The sequence below is a fragment of the Sander lucioperca genome, chromosome 12 (assembly GCF_008315115.2).
Source record: "Sander lucioperca isolate FBNREF2018 chromosome 12, SLUC_FBN_1.2, whole genome shotgun sequence".
NCBI lineage: Eukaryota > Metazoa > Chordata > Actinopteri > Perciformes > Percidae > Sander > Sander lucioperca.
The window spans coordinates 32,015,813-32,040,956 of record NC_050184.1 but is presented as its reverse complement, the minus strand read 5'-3'; the positions used below and the strand labels follow the sequence as shown (position 1 = coordinate 32,040,956).

Here is a 25,144-nt window from a genome sequence, read left to right as displayed (position 1 = left end):
CGAAGGGAGTGATTTTTTCGTAATGCTATTCAAAATGAGATCAAATGTATTGTTGTACTGCAGTGATAAAGTGGAAAAATATCGACAATTGTTACACTTGATGAAGATCTGGACATGTTTGTGTAAAACAAGATCATCTCAATTGGTATCATCTTTAAGGCTTTGAATAGCAGTAAATTACTTAGGTACATATATAATATATCAATAAGCAACTCCGCATTATATAAATTTGTCAAACTCCTCATTTAGCAGCTGCAATATTAAAGTGGTGTTACACATAAATGCATCTAGTTATAATTCGGATAATAGGCCTATTATTCTGAAGTGGGCCAATTTGCATAATGGGTAATTTTGCTTTTGCAATAGTGTGGTTTAGGGTCGAAATATCCCGATTCAGATTTCTAATATAGCTTAGGTCTAATTTTTGTTTTTAATTAATGTATCAGTTTCAGATCTTAAGACTGTAGCATAGCCTACTGTTTGCACATATATGGGAGGCTCAATCTCTTATAAATTTAACAGTAAATAGGTTAAATCCAAGTCTAGATTGTGTGGTTACTAAAGTTTGAGGCTATGAGAGGATTAAAAATAAACGTGTATGTCATGACCATAACAGTACGTCTTTATATAAAATCAGGCGTAATAAAAACAACTATTTACTGTACCGCAACACTGAAATAGAACACAAAAATAGAACCCCTATTCAGCTCCTAGTTACTTTTTAAGAAGTCGATTTTACATCAAAAGTTGTGAAGACGGATAAATCACTCCAGCATCAAAGAACTGTGTGGTGTCTAGTTTCTTCAGCGGACGTGCTCACTGCCTTGGAACATTCTACTCACTGTGCATGGATGTGTGTGTGAGTGTATGTTTCTGTGTGTGTGTGTGTGTGTGTGTGTGCAAGTGTAGGTTGTGTATGTGTGTAAACTGCCTCCTCTCGAGCTTGTGACGATTGACTGCCACCGAGTCTGACGGTGAACAAACGGGATTACAAAAAAAAACAAAAAAACTCCGGGAGCACCGTAACACGGCGATACTCTTTGTGTGTCCTGTCCTGTCCGAGGTAGCAGCGGGTCGGTCCGATACGATGAGCCAGTCTCGGCCGGACGAGTTCAAGCCTCCTCCGGAGTGCCCGGTCTTCGAGCCAAGCTGGGAAGAATTTAGAGATCCATATGCCTTTATCAATAAGATCCGTCCCATTGCCGAAAAAACTGGCATCTGCAAAGTCCGCCCGCCTCCGGTGAGTGTGATTAAAAAACGGTAAAACATTACACGGATGCTGAATTAGTTCACCGTTCAGACGGCTGTAGATGGACCAAGCGCTTGGGATTTAAAGGGACTGTTCAACATGGCGGATATAACGTACGGCTATGTTCATTCTTTGTGCTGCTCACAGCTAGATAGCTCTCATTTGTGATTATTTACGTCCCAGCAGCGCCGTTTTTTTGACGATGTGAAACTTGTTAGCAGCAATAAATATGTGTCAATGTATTAAAAGTGGATTATAGTCTTTGTTCACCGTGTGTCAACAAAGCCTCGATGCTCCGTTCATTGAGCCACTTAGCTAGCTAGGCTAGCTAGGCTAGCTAACAGCTCAACAACCAACCTGTCATAATTTAGCACACGGCATTGACATAGGTGGCTATGCGGAAGCCGTTCTCCTTCTGCGTAGAAGAAGATGATAACATTAACATGTATGTTAGCACTTGTTATTCCCTTCTGTCGTTTAATGTCATCACAGCCCCGCAGTTAAGGTTAATTATGGATTATTTGTTGAGGAGCATCATGATGCAGTTGGGTCAGCCAGTGTGATCCATCCATCACTTCTCAATTAACTGCCAGTTTGTAATGAACATCTGAAGCAGCGTGTCTTTATTTCATTGATCATGTTAAATAAATGTTCCCTTTAGTAGTTTGAGTGTCACAGTAATTGCCCCAAGATGGGGAAGAAAGTGCATATGGTTATTTAAATATAAAAGACCACTATTATTGTTAAATAACAAGTTATGACTCTTGAAGTTGTGTTTCAAACCGCCATATTACACTGCATTACAGTTGTGTTGCATGTTATTATAATTGAAGTTACTTGGAAGATGAGCTACTGTTCATGTATGAGCCTGTGTTGTAGGGTGTTGTCCTCCATGTTGGCTTTGTGGTAAGCTGGGCTGGTGAGTGAGTCTTCCATCTGGCCATTTTGTGTGCCAGTGGGGGATGTTGGCTACTGACTTTAAAACAAGGACTTGGGTCACTACTTATCTGATAGGATATTGTTGTCATATATGCAAGACTGTGTTTAGTATTGACATGGATATTGATCCCGGTTGTGAGTTATAAACTGTAAAAGGATCACTGTGTTCTTTCAGTATCAGCAGGGCCTTGTTTTTCTGCCCAAACTTGATTCTAACATCAGTTTAAATACCTGCAACCATGTAATTATGTGCCTCTTATCTGCCTAATTTAAATTGATTTAGGTCCCCATAGGTAAAGAATATGGAAACGTCCTAAATTTGGGTCCATGCTTTGAAAAACAATTGTCACAACACATCTTCAAACGAAAAACAACAACAGACCTACCAATATGGGAGAGTGCCTATGTTGCCACAGCCCTATGTTCCCACATTTCTAAGATTTTTTTCAAAATTAGGCCCTATGTTCCCATATTTCCTTTTTCATAAATTTGTATTTGATTTTATCCCCCTTTCTCCCAATTTGGTAGCCAATTACACCCAACCTATTATCCAGTAGCAATGGACTACAGATAGAATCTAACCCTAACATAGGGCCTAATTTTAAGAAAAAATCTTAGAAATGTGGGAACATAGGGCTGACCCCACCAATAAAACTTATCAATGCAAGAATGAAAATCATAAAACGGTCTTCTACATAAATATCTAGGCTATATGTTATAATGACCTTCATGTGCCATTGTGTGTATTTTTGTTGCTGTTTAGGGTTGGCAACCTCCGTTTGCTTGTGATGTGGACAGACTTCACTTTGTTCCACGGATCCAGAGGCTCAATGAACTGGAGGTGAGTTTTTTAGTCAGATTATACCAGTGATTATGTAACTACATCTGTGTTTGTGTGTCCGCACTAAAATAGTACATTTAATTGGCATGTTTTTACCTTGTTTATGTAATTACTCAGCCTTTGCAGGCTACACTGATAATAACAAAGAAATGTAATAATGGATACATTGCAAAAACTTTATCTAAACTTAAAAAAAAAAAATACTGAAAGTGCATTTATTTATGCATTATGTAATAGTACACACTACCCTGTTCTTGGATATAAATTCTGCCTGTTTAAGATTTTTTTTTTTAGCCCCTATGTTATTTTCCCCACTGATTGCCTTGGTTTTCCTTGAAAGCCTTGAATTTGATTAATTTATGGCTGACTGTTACCATTTCTTATATTTTTTTCCCAGGCACAGACCAGAGTCAAGCTCAACTTCTTGGACCAGATTGCCAAATTCTGGGATTTGCAGGGATGTGTCTTGAAGATTCCTCACGTGGAGAGGAAGATTTTGGATTTATATAAGCTAAATAAGGTTGATAATAATTACATCACTGCACATATGCATATTTATATATATATATAATACATATTTTCAAATGCAATTAAACAACTTGCACCACTTATGTTATTCACTGTCATTTCAGCTGGTAGCAGATGAGGGTGGATTTGACATTGTCTGTCAGGACAGGCGATGGACCAAGATTGCAATGCATATGGGTTTCGCCCCTGGCAAAGCTGTCGGCTCACACCTGCGAGGGCATTATGAGAAAATTCTCTATCCGTACAATCTGTTTCAGAGTGGAGCAAACCTGCTGGTGAGTTGGACCCATGCATCATTATGACAGCATATCTTGTTCCTGATGATACTAACAAAGAGAAGCTGTCATGCATACAACAGTGTGTGGCTCATCTGTAAACGAAACCCTAATAATGCTTATCCATACCTTTTTTTATTACTACCAATTATTTAATGTTACAGTCAGAGCTGAATTACATCACGTATTATGCTTAAACATTTGCGTTTCTCTTCGAACAAGAAGACACTTTTCCTATCCTATAATAAGATTTTGAGGAATATGGATTAAGACCATAAAGACAAATGGAATTGAATGCATTATTAGGATACGCATGTCATATTTATTTTATATGGGTTATTTTAGTTAGAGATAACGTTTTTTTTTTTTTTTTATAGTATTTGACTTTGGAGAAGTTAACTCTGTGACTAATATATACTGAGTGTGTATTTACGATCTGGTGTCATGTCCTTTTACTAGCTTTTGCACCCAAATATTCCATAACATGTGGCAAGAGAGCTTAGATTGGTACTCTGTGACCTCTCGGACAGGTCACTCTAAATTGTTTAATTACCCAAGCTCTCTCTTGCCTCAGGCACCAGAGCCAGCTTCCAAACTGATGCGTTTGGATGCTGATCCTGAACTTGAAAAGGTATGTTTGTGTCATGGTTAGAAGCCACTTGGCCTCACAATTAACAAAATGCATGTGTATGTGTGGCTGGACTGTATACTGTATGTCCAGCTTATTGTTGTAATATTTGCAGGCATGGTATTATAAAACGTACCCTAATTAAAACAGTGATTAGCTGGTTTTACAGCACAATGATCACCTCAAATAAGTGACCTTCGCCTCTAGTAGTTAATCTACACTTAAAATGTATCTTGGAACAAATGTAAAATGCAATTCTTGTAGGCAGCAGTCAGCAATTATTTATGTGTTCAAATATTGTAGTAAATTCTCTCTTTACTTCTGTCCTTCATAAAGAGATACTTTGCTGATATTCAACCAACTTTGTATCATAATAATGTTGGTAGTATGTGTAAATGAACTATGTTAAACTATCCTCCATCTTACGAGTGCCCAGATCTCCCTACCCACAGGTCGGTTCATCATCTGGCGTTTTTCTGCTGGCTCTAGTGCTGTTACTGTATTTCTAGTATTGCGAAAACAGATGCTGAATAAACTCAGACGAAACTGTAAAACTATGCCGCTAATCAAAAGAAAGCCAAGCGCCATCATGGTCTGAATGAGGTTTCTGCCTGTTAAAAGGAAGTTTTTCCTCGCCACTGTCGCACGAAATGCTTGCTCTAGGGGGGAATTGTTAGGTCTCTGTAAATTATAGAATGTGGTCTAGACCTACTCTATCCTTTAAAGTGCCCTGATATACCTTCTGTTATGATTTGACACTATACATAATATTAAATTGAATCATATATAAACCTATATAAAATGATGTTCCTGCATTGCCTATTTCTCGCCTCAAAAGTTTTCAGAAACACATTTTTGCTTACCATTTAACTGTATGACAGGATAGTTTGTTACCAGCCGGCCACCATATTGATTCTGTGACGCGCTTGCATTACGTCACCCATTTGTCCGGTGTGACGCAGTGCATACTGGTAGTTGTAGGTTTTCTACCTTTTGAGCGAAACGGAATACCACAGCCCCTTTTCTCTGTTTTCTCTGGCCAATTTAAAAAAAAAAATGTTTGTGCCATTCTACTGCATGGGCAGCTCAGTTTAATATAAAGGCCCTCTTTCCATTGATAAAATACTTCTTCACGTGCTTCTGTAGTTAATTAAACTGCCAAGTCACAGGCAGCTTCTTGAAAGTCTGATATTTGTAACCTGTACACTTTCAGCTCAAATCTGTCTTTTGTCTTCTGAGTTGGCATGTTCCTCCTGAGTTTCTGTGCTCCCGTTTGGGTTGACAAACTGTAACTAATCACATCCTTCTTATGGCCTTTTTTGTTCTTTGGCTGTTTAGGTTGAAAATATTTAAATACAGAGTACTGTCTTTGATAGAGTATGTCCCAGTCTTTCGGTAGCTGCTGATACTTCTAGTATTTATTTCCACTGGTAAACTGAAGTGTTAATTATTATTCAAAGATATCCCTTTAAAACGCAGGCTGTGGTAATCACACTTCCTGTCTTAGACACTTACATCTATTCTGTCTGTGTTTGCTTAGTCATATTGAAAGCTGTATCTAGTATTCCATTCATATCTTAGTGAATGCTGCATTTCAACATACAGGTATTTCCAGTTAGGCGCACACACATCCTTCTTTAATAGAAAGTTGTGGTTTTAACTGGCACGCTATTTCCTGTCAGTGTGTTCAAAAGCCAGTCCAGCCAGTGGAGAGCACCAAAAGCACAGAGAGCATGGACACCAAGGAGCCCAAGCTGCAGGACCAGGCTCAGAGGCAGACTGCCCAGACGCCCGACACTGGCCCCACTGCTCGCAGAGCCAAGCGCATCAAGTGTGAGGTGGGTGCTGTTGAAGAGAGCTACAAACATCTGACTCAAACTGTCCTGAAACAAGCAGCACACAAGCCATTCTTCACTAGTCTCCTCATATATCCACATCACAATTTTAGTAGTGCAATGTAGTAGATTCGATCCCGTTCTTAAACCTTTCTACCACCGATATGTTGCCCTTTTGATGTATACCCTCCTGTTTTACCTCTTATGAGTTTCTGCTAATGTCAGCAATTGATTTTTATTTTCTCAACTCACTTGTTCTGTAGGCCATTTGTGTGAAGACTGAACCAGGTGAGCCCGGCGACAACAGGCCGAACCTGAGGCGGAGGATGGGTTCTTTTGTCGCCAAGCAAGAACCAGGTCAGGCTCTGTTTATGGCTACTATTTAGTTTAACCCTCCCTAAATAACATTCATATAAGCAGCAGTAAACGTTTCATAAATGTTTTATTACACTCTTTATACACGGCTTTGTTGAATACTCGATTCTGATTGGTCAAGTACGTCTGTTATTTCTGAATAGCAGACTGTTGCTATGGAGGCAGTTCTTATCATAGACTCTGGAGGATCATTTTTAAATCAAAAAAATCATTTTTAAACCAAATTATTTTTTTATTTTGTGTCAAATTATTGATTTCTTTAGTATGTAGTTGTGTAATTACTGTCTGTTATACTTTACGTGGTGTAGTTATAAGCAGAGATAAGTGTTGATTCATGTATTTTTCAACAACTATAACTCATCCTGTGGGGTTGAGGCTGGTGTATAAACCAGTAATATAATTATGTGATAATATAAAATATGTCTTCACAGGACACATTACACACTGAATAATGTCCTTATAGCCACGTACAGCTATACTATCGTATGGTATAAACCATTTATTAAATGTTCATATGCTGCTTATAAATACTAAATGGGGGGGGGGGGGTTTGAAGTAAAGTGTCTTTACTGTAGAAGTTCTTATTAAAGCGCTACGCTTTGTGACGGTGTTAGTAATGTTTCCTGTTGTCTTGCAGAGAAAGAGATTCCTATTCCAGTGAAACAGGAACCAGTTGAAAGTAAAGAACCAATAATTGAAGCTGACAAATCCAAGTCACGGTACAAGAAAATCACCCCCCCTGTCCTTCCGAGTCCAGTAAGTACAAATATCTTTTATCTCCTCCTTTGGATTAGATGTACCTGCATGAGATATTACATCTCTTGATCAAAAATGAATAGGCTTGGCGGCATCATCAAAAGTCCAAGCTCCGCTTTAATCACTTAACATTAAACTCGTGCTGTCAAATTGTCTCTGTCATAGTTTATGTAAAGTTTGTTTATAGAAACCACATAAGCGTCGGCTAATGCAGCTACTAATGACGCTATAACAAACTCTTCCTTCTGTTCTCAAGGTGGATCTGGTTGTGTGTCTGGTGTGTGGCAGCGGGGGAGATGAAGAACGTCTGTTGCTGTGTGACGGCTGTGACGACAGCTACCACACCTTCTGCCTGATCCCTCCACTACCCGACATCCCCAAAGGAGACTGGAGGTGCCCCAAGTGTCTTGCTCAGGTGAGGATAAACCGCAAAGTAAGTCTGATTAACGTGATGCAAATTGACTCTTCATTGGTGAGCTGTGCAAGTTACGTAAGTAGTCGGTCTACTCCTAAAAAAAAAGACGCACTTACTTTATTTTTTTTTAAATGAATCCCTCAGTGGGGAAATCCTATTTTTACTCTCTGTTGTTGTTATGTTACACACATGGGACCAACATACACACACACAGGAACCATAGACATTAATGGGGGCGGAGAGAGCAAAAGGGGCTGCCATATAGAATGCACTCCAAGCAGTTGAGGGTTCAGCCTGGCTCAAGGGAACCTCAGCAGTGCCCAGGAGATAAACTTCCCACTACCAGTCCACACTCCGTAATTTGGTCTGTGCGAGGCATGAACCTGCCATTCTCCGTTCCCCAAGCCTAGTCCCTACAGACTGAGCTACCACCGCCCCAAAAGGGAGTTTATATAAACATTTATAACATTGAAAAAAGAGAATATTGAAAAGGCTCCAAAACACGTTTAACATTTTTGTTCAATGTTTCTTTTTCTTTTCTTTTCTTTTTTACCCGCAGGAATGCAACAAACCTCACGAGGCATTCGGCTTTGAACAAGCATACAGAGACTATTCCCTGCGTGCATTTGGGCAGATGGCTGATGCATTCAAATCCGATTACTTCAACATGCCAGTTCATGTAAGTAGAAACAGTTTCAGAATAAAGTCAGTCTCTCTTGCTGTGAGTATTTTTTAAATTTGAATGTCTTATTCGTGTGTTCATTATAGATGGTACCCACAGAGCTGGTGGAGAAAGAGTTCTGGCGTTTGGTGGGAGCCATCGAAGAGGACGTTACTGTAGAATATGGAGCAGATATTGCCTCAAAGGAGTTTGGGAGCGGATTCCCCATTCCGAAGGGAAAATTTAAGGTTTCCCCAGCTGATGAGGTAAACCCGTGAAACAAGCCACCCCAAAGCCAAAGATACTATATGTGGAATAAGATCGTGTCCAGGGTATAAGGGTCTCAAAAAGCATTGATTTCAGTTTCCTCATATTAAAAAGTAAATTTAAGTTTTGAATACTTTCTCTTGTCTGGTGTAATAATGTTTATGTATCCAATTGCGGGCTGTCGGGAGACCTTAACAAACTTTTTAGTGGGGTTTCAATCAGCAAAATCAGACCGGTAGCAAACACTGTCATTACTGCTAGCTACAGCAGCCTGGAAGCTCGTCGTCTCATACTGGGCAGGTGCCGACTTTAGCAAAAACTTAAAATAATTGACCATTTTTAATTGTTTAATCCATCCATCCATTTTATGCTGCTTCTACATGTCCAGGTCTCATTATTTAATGAAGTATATAATTAGGAAGTGTTGTTATACTACTGGGAAGTATTAAAAAAGTGATATAATAATAAATCATTTAAGGCCTACTTGTTTTTCCAACATACTTTGATCATACGTTGGCCTGTATGATCAAGAAACGGATTCATTTGCATTATATGTGGCATTATTATTGCCTGCAGAAATCGTGTGTGGCAGTTGTATCAGATGGCACAGCCTAATGTAAAATGAAGTGTTATGAACAGTACATTCCTGCATCGTTAAACTCTACATGTCGTCTGTCTTGCAGAAATACCTTAAGTGTGGCTGGAACCTCAACAACCTGGCGATGATGAACCCTTCCGTACTGACTCATGTGACGGCTGACATCTGTGGGATGACGCTGCCATGGCTTTATGTCGGCATGTGCTTCTCTTCCTTCTGCTGGCACATTGAGGATCACTGGAGCTACTCCATCAACTACCTGCACTGGTACTTACTTAAGGGCTTTTCTTGATGAGAGCAAAGAGGTTACTTTATTTTTGTTTCATTTCATGCTACATATTATGGTTATCTTATTCACTACCAGGGGGGAACCCAAAACCTGGTACGGAGCTCCTGGTTTTGCAGCAGAACAGCTGGAGGAGGTGATGAGGAAACTGGCCCCGGAGCTGTTTGAGTCTCAGCCTGACCTGCTGCACCAGCTGGTCACCATCATGAACCCCAACACCCTCATGGCCCACGGAGTTCCAGTGCGTAATTCTTTGGCATCTAGAATCCGCAGTAATGCACAACTGACATTTACATGATTAAGCAGCTGCTCTTTCTAACATGAACATAAATCCTCTGCTTTTGTCTCTGCTGTCCTTCAGATTTACAGAACAAACCAGTGCGCTGGCGAGTTTGTCATCACGTTTCCTAGAGCCTACCACAGTGGCTTCAATCAGGGCTTCAACTTCGCTGAGGCGGTCAACTTCTGCACTGTGGACTGGGTATGTAGCACTTTATACCTTGTGACGGACAACTCATTTTCAAGTATTCTTTCATTTTAATGGGGAATGATTTTACAACAGTATTACACATACAAAATAATAGCTAATATAAGTGGTTGCCAACCAACACAAAAGGTGTGAGTTTGTGTTATAGGTTAATGCATCAGTGTTTAGCTTCAGTGTTCAGTAGTTTTCATAAGGTGTCATAAGGTGTTACAAATGCATTTGTTCCATTAAATGTTTGGCCTGTAAAATGTCCATTGGCAGATACCGTAGTGACTTTTCAAGCATCCTGTTTTGTCTGACAGACACAGAAGAAAACCAGAACATTGCATGTGACTTAAGCATTCAACACAACATGAATGAACTGTCTTTACAACCCATTTCTTTCTTCTCTCTATCACCAGATGCCTCTTGGCCGGCAGTGCGTTGACCACTATCGTACGCTGCACCGGTACAATGTGTTCTCCCATGATGAGATGGTGTGCAACATGGCCACGAAAGCCGACACGCTCGATGTGGTTTTGGCATCAGCTGTCCACAAGGACATGGTCGCGATGATCCAAGAAGAGCAGACACAGAGAGAGAAAGTTAAGAAAATGGTAGGATAGTCTTCTTCTTTTTTTGCCGCCAATAGGTGACTGTGAGCCGGCTACAGGCACCGCGAGATGTTGGTCCTTTCAGGGGCCATAGTAGTTGAATTCTGCCAAGAAAAAGTGAGGCAACGAAAGTTAAGTTTAGGCACCAAAACGACTAGTTAAGTTTAGGAAAAGGATCGTGGTTTGAATTAAAACACTACAGAGGAACGAACATGTGTTTCCTGTGAGAAAGTCTTGTTTTTGCCGGGAAGTGAACACCGCTCCCCGGCTCGAAAGCCCTGTTTTATGTCGACACCACGTTGTGCTATTTCATTTGGATAATTTCCATTGAATATTGAAGTTCATAAATAAGTGTTTTGGCATGCCTGGCAGAGTGGCACTATCCATGGTATTGGAAGGGGGATTTAATTCTTGCATGTTTTGTTTTGTTGTGCATGATCAAAAAATATTTCCCCTGTTTTCACAAATCCACCCTGAATACACCATTATACTGTGTATTGTGTAGATTGTCTGTAGATTGTTTCTTCATTAGCTGATACTCTCTGTTAAAGACGGGATGGGGACACAACTACATTTCTGCAGATTTCAATTTCTTCTCGGTGTGTAAAAACATAAAATAGTGTGTCACTTTTACTGTGTATATTTTATTAATAGCTAGCAATGCAGGGTTCCAGTGTTGTTCCAACAGTTGCATGTTAAATACAGTGTTAGCCTTCAAATTAGCCTTTAACACTTGTGTTGTTTTGTTGTCTCACACCTTCAGGGGTTGTTTCATCAGAAGGAGGCAAAATACGATCACCTCCAGGATGACGAGCGGCAGTGTGCCAAGTGCAGGACCACCTGCTACCTGTCTGCCGTCACCTGTCCCTGCAGCCCAGGAGTACTGGTGTGTCTGCACCACATCCACGACCTGTGCTCCTGCCCCGCCACCAACTACACACTGAAGTTAGTCCCTCTGGAGCTGATGCTGCAGCAGTTAACATGCTTTGTACACAGAGATCAGAGTTACCTGAAGATTTGTGTGTCTTATTATTACCTGTACCTCATTAATTCTGTTTTCTGTTTTCTCCTGCAGTTACAGATACACACTGGATGAGCTGTTCCCCATGATGATTGCTGTGAAGCAGCGGGCTGAACTGTATGATGAATGGGCCTCCCTCGTGACAGAGACTCTCGAGGCTAAACTGGAAAAGAAGAAAGGTAAGCAGCAAGAGCAAATGAGAACACAAAGTCTTAAAGGACCACACCAGTGATTTTTGTAAACCAGCAGCATATGTGTAGATTATATTACCATAATAGGACTGATAGAAAGCCTCAATTGTACAAAGCCTACAAGTCAAAGGGAAACTGGATCTGTTTCTGTACAGAAATCCGAGTTTGTGTCGTAATTTGGTGATGAGATTTTCAATATGATGTTTAAATGTAAATAATTCATCAAGCCAAACACCTAGATACAGTCATACGTGTAGGTTTGTCCACTGCATCGCTGCCTCGCTCTAACTCAGCAACAATTCTAAAATGTCCCAGTCATGGCAGCACAAACACTTGTTGTAGATTGCATAATTTGCCATCTGTTGGTTGCAGAGGCAGGTGTTCTGCTTGATCCAATGATCCCTGTCTCACTCTGCTCGCCTCAGCACCATTTCTTCCACAGAATGCTCAAACTGATTCGATACAACAGTCGTTCTGTAGAAATTGTAATCCTCTTCTAGGTTCTAATCATGATATTTACTGTCTGACATTTTCTTGTGAAAGCATCACAACTTTGTTATGTTACGTCATTGCGGGTCATCCAGTCCTGATGAAAATCATTTTTATAGACCATTTAATACAACTATCTGTCAAATTTATGACAAGATTTTACAACTTTCATGTCTGATTATATGTGTTCCGAACATCATAGCTGATGAATGCAATGCTGTGTGGCAGCTGAATGCCGAAGTTCTGTGAATGCACCACCAGGAAGGATTCACCGATCACTACGCTAATTTAACACTATAACAACTCAAAAATGTAATAAGTTTGACATAAACCAGTGCAGACTAGTGTTTCATAATAATGCGTTGTTAGCTACGTTGAGCAAGTTTCAAGTGTCTGCGAGTTGATCCTGATATACTGTAGCGTACTATAATGAGCTGAAAACTATGGACACCTGGAAGGTAGAAAAAAAGTAGGCCTGCAGCGACGCGTCGATGACGTCGACGCTTCGCCACACACACGTGGGAGACCAAAACATTGCAGGAAACAGCAACCTCCTCACAGAATTCCCAACAAAGCCCTGCAAAAAGCCCCATGAAAAGAAGAAGTCCTAAAAAAACAGCTCGCCCTTAATCATCGAGGGTATGGGAATACTTAAAACATAGTCCCAAGTACTAACGTTAGCTAAATTAATTTCATGTTTGTGTAGTGTGTTGTGTAGCCTGCGCACTTAGGTGGTGCTAGCTAACTATCTTAGCTCTCCGTGCAGTTTGTTCGTGCTATGTTAGTAGCTAACATTAACGTTAGCTAGCTACTGGCGCCTAGGCAGCTGTGTTTAGCTAACGTTAGTTATCATCTAATGTTGGCTTGAATGGTAGCTAGCTTACAGCTGCAGAACACAGCTATCTATAGTAGCTAACGTTAGCTAACGTGAACGTTAGCTACTAACCTAGCACGAACAAACTGCACAGAGAGCTAAGATGCGTTGGTTAGCCTAGCACCACCAAAGTGCACAGCTGCATTAGCATGTAAACCTACAGAATAGCAGTTAAGAGAGTCAGTTTGATTATGCATCAGGTTTTATGTTGGGACTGTTATGTTGTGTTAAACAATCCAAGGAATGTCTGTACTGTGCACTGCAGTGTTTTTCTTTTTTGCACTACAACTTGATTTTTTTGTCTATGTTGGTTCTGTAAAAGAGTAAACAGGCTGGCCTTTCATTTTGTATAACAGTAAAATAATTATTTTATTTTGTGTAAAGCAGAAGATTTTTTGCTGTGCAAAATTGTTTAATAAAATATATTAAGTATTTTTTGGTATTTATTTGAGATACATTATGGTTTTTATTAATCGAGCAACAGAAAAATAATCGTTATATTAATCGTCCAATTAGTCGTTAGATTAGTCGACTAATCGATAAAATAATCCCTCGATTAATCGTTTAATAAATAATCGTTTACCCCCAGCTCTAAAAAAAAGCATTTTAAAATTTACAGTGCCACAATTGGGAAATCATTGTCAGTAATGTAATTATAGGCACAAATGATTTACTGTGCTGAAACCACTGGTATGGTCCTTTTTTTTTTAAAGCAAATGTTACAAAACACAATCACTGTGGTGAGAAATGATGAAAAAAGAAGTCGAGGCGATGTGTGTTATTTAAGGCGATGTGTGTTTGGTGTTATTTGTTATGTGACGAAAGTGAATGTTGCCTTGTGTGTCAGAATGTGATGAACCAGGTGTTCTCTCCTCAGGCCTGCCAGTCTTTCGCTCCCTTCTTGCCCAGTCAGAGTCCAAGCTGTTCCCTGACAACGACCTGCTGCGTCGGCTACGTCTGGTCACACAAGATGCAGAGAAGTGTTCCTCAGTGGCACAGCAGTTATTGAATGGCAAGAGGCAGACCAGGTAATGTTAATACACTCTGCTACATCAGATTTATAGATTAGGTGTCTTCACATTTCTCTACATGTTTCCTCAAGCCGGGAAGTGGTATTAGTGCCTTAATGGGGTTCATTTCTTTAATTGATTGGACGCTCTCTCTCTCTCAGGTATCGGTGTGGTAGTGGGAAATCATGCAGCCAGCTGACTGTGGAGGAGCTGAGTTCATTTGTGAGGCAGCTGTATAACCTCTCCTGCAGTCTTCCTCAAGCCCCCATGTTGAAGGTAGGCTGCCGAGGATAAATGCATCCCTGTGATTTTACCACAGAAAAATAACATTAATTTAAATTCAAGCTGGGAAGACACCGTGTGCATTAATTGTTCTTGTACATTGTGTTAACTCACACTACACATTTCAATTTGCACGAACATGTGACTTTTATCCTCCCAATGTATGGATCAACTGACCGGCCACGACATGGCTGCTCACACTGAATGTTGCCAAGGAATGAGGGAATGCCGTAACTTTGGAAGTGATTCACTTGATTTCGCCAAGTCAGATTGCTGAAGCCTTATGTTATCTTAGAATAAACTTCCGAAAACATTTGCACAGAACAAGGACTGTGGATTTTGTCCCCACAACTTACATCGTAAACACATCAGGAACGGATCTCTAAATGAGCTGCTTGAACAGGAGGAATGATTACAGCAAGCAAAACGTGTTTCAGTGTTCATATGTGCACCTGACTATTGTTTTAAGACAAACAAAGAATTGTAAACATATCCTTGAATCCGTACAGTGTCTGCCCGGCTTTAGACAACTACATAGTTTGCTCTGTGATATAATAAATGTGACTCTCGAAAACAAGTATGCAAACGCATTGATTTTGACTTCCTGTATGCTTGGATTGATGTCCTTCTTTAGGAACTCTTGAATCGCATCGAAGACTTCCAGCAGCACAGTGAGAAGGTCCTGACAGACGAAGTTCCCAGCGTCGCTGAGATCCAGAGCCTGTTAGACGTCAGCTTCGACTTTGACGTGGAGCTGCCTGAGCTGCCCCGCCTGAGAGTGAGGCTGGAGCAGGCCCGCTGGCTGGAGGGGGTGCAGCAGGCCAGCGCTCAGCCCGCCACCCTGACCCTGGAGACCATGAGGAGGCTCATCGACCAGGGAGTCGGCCTGGCCCCTCATCCGTCTGTGGAGAAAGCCATGGCACGCCTGCAGGAGCTGCTCACTGTGTCCGAGCATTGGGAGGACAAGGCCAGCAATCTCCTTAAAGCCAGGTGAGGGCAGCACAGAACACATCCATGAACATGTTAGCATCTAAGCCACAGGGTGGGGAAAAAACACCCAAACATCACCAAGAAGATGTTGTGATAGCTTGTCATGCTCTGTTAATACCTGTAACTTTCTGTCCAGGTATTTGCACTGATTGTACGTGAACAATGTAATATTACATCAGTGCTCCTGATTTTGCTTCATTTTAATTACAGCTAGTGCAAAATGCTGCCGCTAGAATATTCAACAAGACCAACAAAAAGTGAGCATCACATTTAGTTCTGCCCTCATTCCATTGGTACTCAGTGCTGTTCAGTATTAACTGTCACAAGTGCTTTTCAAAGGCTTTAATGGCATGGCTGTCAGGAATGTGCATCTTTTTCCTCTCCATTATCAGCAAAACTAATTTTGAGTCCGGGCTTAAATTTCTACATTTTTCAAAGGTGTTATGTTCCCTCACCGTGCTTAATTTACTGCAGCTTTGAATTTTGGGTTTCACATTATTAAAAGTATTGCTTATAATTATACTTTCTAGTGTTTTGCCCAAGATGTTTGACACTTCTCATGACTTCATTTATTTTCCATCTAGAGAGTCTTGGTTTTAAAAGTCCTCTGTCAAAACTGTGCGTACAGGGTATTCTGAACATTTTGAAAGTGCTGGTTGGAAAAATAATTTCAGAAAGCTTCTTGTGAATAAGTTGGAAGAAAATGCCATGACAGTTCTTGTTATAATGAGTTATTAACTTGGAGGTGATGCAAGTCTTTTACCTACAGTATATCATTTGTGTTTTACTGCCTATCAGACCACCACACTCCATAGAGACCCTTAGTGCTGCTGCTGAGAAGGCGTCCGGCATCCCCGCTTACCTCTCAAACTGTCTCCTCCTGAAAGACACCATCAGAAAAGCCAGAGAGTGGCTCCAAGAAGCTGAGGAGCTTCAGGTTAGGACATGTCATGACTTTGTGGAGGGGTAGTCAACTGATATAATTCTCTGTGTGGGTTGAGTGTTATTGAAACACAATAACCTTTTTCTTTCTTTTTTCAGGCCAGTGGTTGCACACCGATGATTGACAGCCTCTCTGACATGGTGCTACGAGGACAAGCCATTCAAGTCCACCTGGAGCCTCTAGACAGGCTGGAGTCTTTAATGGTAGAAGTGCAAGAGTGGAAAGAATCTGTTGCTACAACTTTCCTTCCGAGAGACTCAACCCTTACCTTACTGGAGGTAAAATAATAATAATAGCCCTTCATCTCACTTACTCCTCATGTTTGACCCAATTTCGTTACAGATCCTATTTTTTTTTCCCGTCCACCGAAAATGTTCTTCAGCTGCCACATTTCTAATGTTGTTTTATTGAATACACATTTGCAGCTAATTTAGATGTAGTAACAGATGCTTCTTGGCTGTAATTTAAAAAGACAATGTAATTTTCTTAGTGATTACTCCTTTTTAAATGTCAATCTAGCCAATCAGCAGTGCAGCAGCTTGAGAATGACTGCCTGGTTAACACGTAGTATTTATGAGCCAGAATTAAACCTCTATTTCTTCCTTTGTCAACAACAGAAACAGAATATGTATGTAAATATGTAAAAGAGAGCAACTAAGGTCCTGACCAGACAGCGCTTTTTGTAGGTTGCAAAACTTGAGGCACACTGCAGCCTACTGCAGCCTTTTAAATAAAGGGTAGCTTGCTACGTCTTTTTAAAAAAAAAAAAACATGCTAGGGAACCACCGTCACCACCACAGAAGACCTGCCTCTAACTTAATCCGATTGGACAATGGGGAAAAAACAGAAATGACGTTGGCCGCTTTTCTCCTCTGAGTTAAAGATTTTCAACTTGAGGCGTTCAGAGCGCTCCTGCAAAAACTCGAAGCACTCTGCAACGCAACGGCAGCGAGCAAAAAGCTTTACTCTCATTGAAAACAATTACCGAAAGCTGCGCCAGGCTGCTAAGAAGCACTCTGTCTGCTCAGGGCCCAAGTCATGAGTCCAGCAGTATCAAAACAAAGTATTTATCATCACAGAGAGCAGGAGAGGACATAATGGAGGTTAAATACACTGTCTGCGTCCTTCACTCGCTCACTTTTGTCCTTCTTTGTCTCCCTCTCTCTCACTAACTCTTGCTGTATATGTGTTTTGACAAAGTCAGTAACAAATTAAAGGTATCATTAAATATTCATCTTAAGTCCAATAAATACAGGCATTCATATACATTTAAAAAGTGAATTTCACGCTTCAGAGATGTGAGCTGCTCCGGAGCAGGAAAAAAAGAGCAAAACCTGACAGTTATTTTGTTCATCACAGGTCCTGTGTCCAAGATGTGAAGTTGAAAATGTAGGTTCTCCAAAAAGGAAGGCCAAGAAAGGGAAAGAATCGCCGAAAAGTAACAAAAAGAAAACGCCAAGGCTCAACACTCTCAGTGATGTGGAAAAAGCTCTTTCAGAGACCAGGGATTCTACCTCTGCAGTAAGTGTCGTTTCCCTGCAAAGAGAAATCTGTAAGAAACTGTGGTAGTCGATGGGATCAATGAACTCTTACTATCAGGCGATGTTCTGACTCGGTCTGTATTTTTTTCACCAGATGGCAACTCTGGAGGAGCTGCGGTCGAGGGAGATGGAGGCTTTCTCTAATCTCAGGGCAGCAAATGAGTCAAAGCTCCTTCCCACAGCAGACTGCATGGACCTGAAGGTGTGTGTCTGTCAGAAGGCGCCCATGGGTGCGATGTTACAGTGTGAACTCTGCAGGGATGCTTTCCACAGCGTGTGTGTCCGAGACCCGTCAGACTCCTGCGAAACACAGCCGTGGCTCTGTCCGCAGTGCCAGCGATCAGAAAAGCCCCCCTTGAACAAAGTGGTCTCTCTGCTATCATCTCTGCGGCGCATTGGGGTGCGCCTGCCAGAGGGCGATGCACTGCACTATCTGGTCGAGAGGACAGTTAACTGGCAGCACCGAGCACAGGAGTCTTGTAACCTCCCCGAACTGGAAGAGAGACCAGGAACTCCTCCCACCTTAACCCGCTGGGCATCAGGCAGCCATGACACTCACAACAACACTCAGGTCGCTCTTCGTCTCCTTGTGACGCTTTTTGTCGCAGTTAATTGAAAAAAGAATCCCGTGCAAATGTTAAGTTTTGGCTTTGATGTTTCTGATACAGGCTCCTTGTTTGACTCCCGAGTGGAATAGGACAAGCCATGCTCAGACAGTCTTCTACACCGAGCAGAGATGCATCCCGCTGCAGGGTCAGTGCCTTCTTATTATAAGCTGCAGAGTCATGGTTCAATGAAGATGATTATTGTTTATGTGCTGGGTGTTTATCTGTGTGACAGGCCTGAGTCAGGATCTGGAGGAGCTGATAGTGGAGGGACTCCTGCTGCAGGTGTGTCTGCCAGAGGTCCAGAGCCTCTTTCACGTTTTATTGGACAGAGCCAGCAGCCAGCACACAAACAGATGCATGTCGCCACCACAGGACGAGTCCACAGACTGTGACAAACACATGCAGTTTAACTCTCAGGGAAATAATCTGCCGATGAACCAGGTACAAACTCTTGCCACCAAATGAATTGATTAAAACTTAAAGGAACACGCCGACTTATTGGGACTTTGTCTTATTCACCGTATCCCCCAGAGTTAGATAAGGCCATACATACCCTTCTCATCTCCGTGCGTATCGTAACTCTGTCTGACGCACCCACCGCTAGCCCAATAACTGACAAAATAACGCCATTTTTTTCTATTAACATGTAAGTTTTCCTATTTACATGTTGTGATTTGTATAGTCACAGCGTGTACAAATAACAAGGTCACATGAGACACAGCCATCTTTTAACCGTATACATACTAGGAACTATATTCTCAGAAGGCGAAGCACTGCTACTTCTGCGGAGTGATTTGCTCGCAGCACCTGAGAAGCCCCATGGTGAGGAGCAGAGCGTAACAACGGTGCTTTTCAGGTGTTGCGCTAATCACTCCGCCCAAGTAGCAGTGCTTCGCCTTCTGAGAATATAGTTCCTAGTATGTATACGGTTAGAAGATGGCTGTGTCTCATGTGACCTTGTTATTTGTACACGCTGTGACTATACAAATCACAACATGTAAATAGGAAAATGTTGGCGTTATTTTGTCACTTATTGGGAGCAGTAGGCTAGATGGAGCCGGTTACCTCCAGGATCTGTGCTAAGCTAGGCTAGCGGTGGGTGCTACAACTGTCAACGGACGGAGTTACGACACGCACGGAGATGAGAAGGGTATTTATGGACTTATCTAACTCTGGGGGATACGGTGAATAAGACAAAGTTCCAATAAGTTGCCGTGTTCCTTTAAATTGAAACCCGCCCCAACATCAGTTTCAATTTGTTTTTATTTTCAGGATGGTGTCACTGGTGTGCGGGAAACTACGATTGGCTCAGAAAAGAAAGCAAAGCGGCATCTGGAGAGGGAAGGATTAGATGCAGAGCGTAGGGTGGACAAAAAGCACTCTCACAAAAGACAGAAGATGAATAAAAAGAGGCCGGCCTCGACCTCGTCCTCTCCCCGCTCTGATTTCTCCCAGTCGGACTCTGATGAGGAAATGGCCGTGTGTCCGGCAGAGAGGTGTCAGCTGCCAGAGGGAGATGAGGTGAGAAAAACTTCTGTCAGGTCACAATAAAACCTTTTCCATTATGGCAATATAGAACTTACATAATATGTATCATGTAACAAAACTAATTGAGTTAGGCAGCAGTGAAAGACTTTTGTGATCGGACTCTGTCACTGTCAAGCGTCTTTATAACATGTAGACACACTATAACAGAAAAGATAGCAGGTGAAGGAAAACCTAGGTTCAATTTCTCTAAACATGCTACAAAACGATGCTGGTGACAGAGGAGGTGGTGGTTTGCACAACAGTAGCTTAAGTAACTTAAAGTGCCCATATTATGAAAAAATCACTTTTTCTGGGATTTGGGGTGTTATGTTGTGTCTCTGGTGCTTCCACACACATACAAACTTTGAAAAAAATCCATCCATGCTGTTTTGAGTGAGATACGGTTTCTGAATGTGTCCTGCCTTCAGTCTGTGGGTGAGCTGTTCAAAATCGACACGGCTTGTGACGTCACAAGCCGAAACGAGCAGGCTAACCGCAACCATTAGCTCGTAGCGTTAGCATGCTAACGCTAGCATGCTAACGCTAGCATGCTACCTCGTTCTCAGTAGCAAAGCACTGCTACAACACACACAATAATCTACAAAAGAACTACTTACATGTGCGCCCTCATTTAGAAGTCTCCCAGCTAATCCTGCCTTGTAACTGACCAAAGTTGTAGAAACAGCCTTTCTTTTACTGTCTATGGAGCTAGCTAGCTGACATGATCTACATCTGAGCTACTGGGCATGTGCAGTGCAATCAAAGATAGTACAGAAGAAGAAGAAGAAAAGAGGTCTCACTCTGTAGCTAAAACAGAGACCAGGTGAAAAGAGGAGCTGCAGCAGTGAGAGAGAGCACTGCAGTACAACAAAAATATGGTGTTTTTTGAAAATTAAACCATGTAAACCTATTCTGGTACAACCTTAAAATACAATTATGAACCTGAAAATGAGCATAATATGGCTGCTTTAAAGACAAAATGTCAAGATCGCAATGATGTTTGAAGAGCAGCATCTGAGGACCAACTGAACCATGCTTAGTATAAAATTCCCTCTGTGTTTCCCTGGACAGTGTTTGCTTGTTGATAGTAACAAGAAGAGGGGATTTTTTTTCGTAACTTTGGAAGATATCCACCTGATTTGTTAAAACAGTGACTGGTGAAGCCTCATATCAGCTTCAGCTTAATTTAAGAATATATTTTTGCACAGAAGACTGTGGATTTTGTCCCTCATCGCTTCCACTTGAAGCATGATAGGAAAATATTTATAATGGCCAGTATGACACAAGACTACTTGTATGTGAAAGGTGTCGCTCATACTGAAGAACCCACAGAGAATTTGCCCCCAACTCTGCAGTTCCCCTCAGCTATAGGGAGCATTTCAGCGTGTGTTGGCTCATTGTTTCTGGCTCTGTAACTTTACTTTTTTAGACTCGTTTTCAGCCGCAGCAGGCAGCTGTTTTCAATGAAAAAGCTCTAATAACGCACTGTACACTACCAGGTACTACAGCAGACAGATGCAGTTAGAGAATAGCTGGTAAACATAGTGTTACATTTAGCAGCTAAAGAGCCAGATATTTCCGTCAGGAGTTGATAAAGACCAAAGACAAAGATAAAAGTGAGTGAATATCTGATTTACATTAATCAGGTGGACACAAACACAACTCCAAATTAATAATAATGTTGCTCCTGTAACTGCTGGATGTGTAAATTAGCAACTGTTTGCCGACAAGTTCACCATATCAACTTAAAAGTGGTAATATGTCAGTGTAGTGCAGGGGTCACCAACACGGTGCCCGCGGGCACCAGGTAGCCCCCAAGGACCACATGAGTAGCCCTCAGGCCTGTTCTAAAAATGAAAATTGAATATTGATATCTGTTTCCCACCTTGTTAAGTCATTGTTGATAATTATTGTGAGAAATCATTAACGTGATCAGTGTCTTCACATAGACGACTATCATTAATCATTAATAATCATATATAACTAAAGGCAAACTGAGCAAATTTTTTATTTCAGAAGAGTGTATCAAACTGGTAGCCCTTCGTATGACTCAGTACACATGAAGTAGCGCTCAGTTTCAAAAAGGTTGGTGACCCCTGGTGTAGTGTTTACAGCCAGGTGGACAAACAATCAGTTAATGCAGGTTTAACGTTGAATCATTTTCCATCTTGGTTAGAACAACCTGTGTGTGTTTTGCTGCAGGTGGATTGGGTCCAGTGTGACGGCAGCTGTAACCAATGGTTCCACCAAGTCTGCGTCGGCGTTACGGCCGAGATGGCAGAGAAGGAGGACTACATTTGTGTCAGGTGTACGCTGAATGATGGACAAATGAGGAAATGAAGAGAAAGTAGAGATTTTTCTGATGGATGGCTGAAGAGGTCTCTCCGTCATCAGTCCGTTTAATCAAGCCACCAGTCTGGATGTGTCATTGATCCTGTCCCCCCTCCTCTTCGTCATGTCTGTCCGACCCTTTTGTAACAACGGTGCTATCTCCTCTTTGACTTGTTGTCTGGAACTATAATGTTTAGTTATTTTTTTGTATTTTTACATATATATATATATATATATATATATATATATTTCTTTCTTCTTATGAACTGTTTGTGGTTGTCAAAATGAAAAAGAAAAAAGTGTGCTGCATGGGTTTCCATTACTTTGGCGCAAAAGGAGTCTCCCAACAGTAAAGACGGTTAATCAAGGGTTAATATTATCTTCTCTGGAACCTCCTTGCATGTTAAACCAGAGCGCCCCATTATTATTACTATTCTTTTTTTGAAATCCAGTGCTTAGTACATGCATCTTCATATAATTATTCCCACTTTTTTTTTTGGAAAATAGGTTTATTTATGTGAGCAATAATTTTTGTCTGAATCGACTTCAATGGTTTGATCTCCGCTGAGTTGCGTTGGTGCTTTAGTGATGGTGTGATGTACAGGTCGCAAATGGATGGATTACATCTGTGGAGTGGCGACATAGCTCTGCTGACATGTTCCCACCACAGCATGTAACCCAGCATAGGCTACTATGTGGAGGACTTGGGGGAGGTAGCGGAAGATGTTACAAGTTTATATTGTGGAATAAAGCCCTTTTTGTTCTATGGAGAAGTCTCATCACTTCACTTGAACACATGGAAGAAAGAAACCACTAGATGTCCTCGTAAACATGATTCATAAGGGAACACCATTCAGAGTTTAGCACATTTATTGTTCTTTATATGTATGTATTGTACATTTACACCAATTATTTTTAGCGTCTTTGTTGGTAACCAAGTGTCGAAAACACACAAATAAAAATACATTGGCTGTGAGCTTAAAGGGAAGGGATTATTTCCATGCAAAGACTTTTGATAGCTCATTCCTTCAGGTGGGTAATATCTATCTGAATGGCCTACCTTCTCTATAAACGTAGTTTGAAATAGTGGAGCTCATTCTGTCAGGTGGGAAATATCTATCAGGATGGCCTACCTCCTCTATGTAGTTAAAAGTAGGGTGTCAACAGATTTGACAGTATCCAGAGACAAATGTAATGGCAATGACATTAAAACAGTCAGCTATTTGACAAAACAAGTTTGAAGCTTTAAGTTGAGTGTGATGGATAATCCTCAGGTTTTCACAAGTCGATTTCACAGCTTTCTTAACAAGAATTCATTTCTTCAAAGGCGTCTTCTGCTGACTCATAAACTTCTTTATTTTTCCACTCTGACTTCAAATTAGATTCAAAATCATTCTATATTTTAGCTTAACCTCAGCATGTTTTATGACTTGTTTTTTTATGACTTCAGGCAGTCAGAATGCCCCACATTGAGCAGTAAACCATCGTCCTGCTCTTTAAAATTGAACGCAAAGATGAAGAGGAAGCTAATGACAGCAGGAGGAGATCCATTAGTGTGTGACCATAAAGCTCCTATAGGTGTAATAAATGCATCCCATGAACTGTATCCTTCAGGCCGCCAGTTAGCGAGCAGCAGTGAATGCCGTTGAGTGCTGAAGAGCTGCACAATAAAATTACTATCAGCTGTAGACTGATTTTAGAAGAATCAGTCTATAAGTAATGCTTCATCAGGTAAAAAAACTGTTTTGGGGGCTACAGTATTAAGACAAACAGATCAGATGCAACTTTACAGTGAGGTCTTAGTTTGTCTTGTTACAGAAGAATGTTTAGATCTCATAACACTTGGACAAACATTGAGCAACTTCAGCCGGACCTGAAAAACACTCTGAGCAAAGAAAGTGACGTGTCAGTGAGATTAAAATAAGTCACATACAGACTTACAACAGATGGTTTTTCCCTTTCATCAAAACAGCCACCGAACATAAACAATGACATGAGCAGCATGTAATGATGATGATTTCAGAGCACAGCAATGACTTTCCTAACAGTTAAACAGATAAACATGTGAGTATGTCTTTGTTGCAGGCCTATATGAATGTTAATTTATCTTTATGGTTTGATACTTTTGATAGTGTGAAAGCCTTTTAAACTATTAGCTCTTGATCTAGCTCTCACTAAAAGGGAGGCCTTAACAAGTCAAAATGCCTGCTGTGATGTTTCAGAAAGAGTAAGCGACATTTCTCCTCTAAACTTCTCAGATGGTTTCATTCAAATAACTCTTTGAGGCCCAAAAACTTAAAAAAATCATCCAATATTTGACAAAAGAGCAAAGATTAGAGAAATGTCAAAGGAATTAAATCAAAATACAAATGTGTGTAGCTGAACGCAGCTTCAGATTTTGATTGCAGTACTGTTCCCTGTAATGGAGTATTTTTACATCATTGTTTTGGTACTTTTACTTAAGTAAAGGATCTGAATACTTTTACCACTACTGATAGGAACCCAGACAACAATTGTAGTGAATGTGCTGGCTTTATATGTTGATGTGTGCTTGTAGATTTATAGTTGTTAGTGTGATAGAGACTAATGGTGTTGCATGTGAAT

The 25,144-nt window shown here is 41.0% G+C and overlaps 1 protein-coding gene across 2 annotated transcripts; it reads left to right on the top strand.

Annotated features, from left to right (window-relative positions):
- The first annotated feature begins 841 nt into the window (after window positions 1-841).
- Window positions 842-23,523, top strand: kdm5bb (lysine (K)-specific demethylase 5Bb). 2 transcript variants are annotated; one of them, XM_031290363.2, is made up of 28 exons: window positions 842-1,240; window positions 2,952-3,029; window positions 3,427-3,549; window positions 3,662-3,832; window positions 4,407-4,463; window positions 6,143-6,298; window positions 6,559-6,652; window positions 7,308-7,426; window positions 7,683-7,841; window positions 8,401-8,520; window positions 8,610-8,768; window positions 9,453-9,634; window positions 9,732-9,894; window positions 10,015-10,134; window positions 10,542-10,736; window positions 11,497-11,678; window positions 11,809-11,933; window positions 14,186-14,336; window positions 14,480-14,594; window positions 15,235-15,590; window positions 16,389-16,527; window positions 16,632-16,811; window positions 17,893-18,054; window positions 18,169-18,645; window positions 18,743-18,827; window positions 18,915-19,123; window positions 19,955-20,203; window positions 22,412-23,523. In XM_031290363.2, exons 1-28 carry the CDS (start codon window positions 1,088-1,090, stop codon window positions 22,547-22,549), a joined length of 4,617 nt encoding a protein of 1,538 aa, XP_031146223.1. In that variant the 5' UTR covers window positions 842-1,087; the 3' UTR covers window positions 22,550-23,523. The 2 variants fall into 2 exon arrangements, with proteins under 2 accessions (XP_031146223.1, XP_031146224.1); XM_031290364.2 differs by lacking the exon at window positions 4,407-4,463.
- The last annotated feature ends 1,621 nt before the right edge of the window (window positions 23,524-25,144 follow it).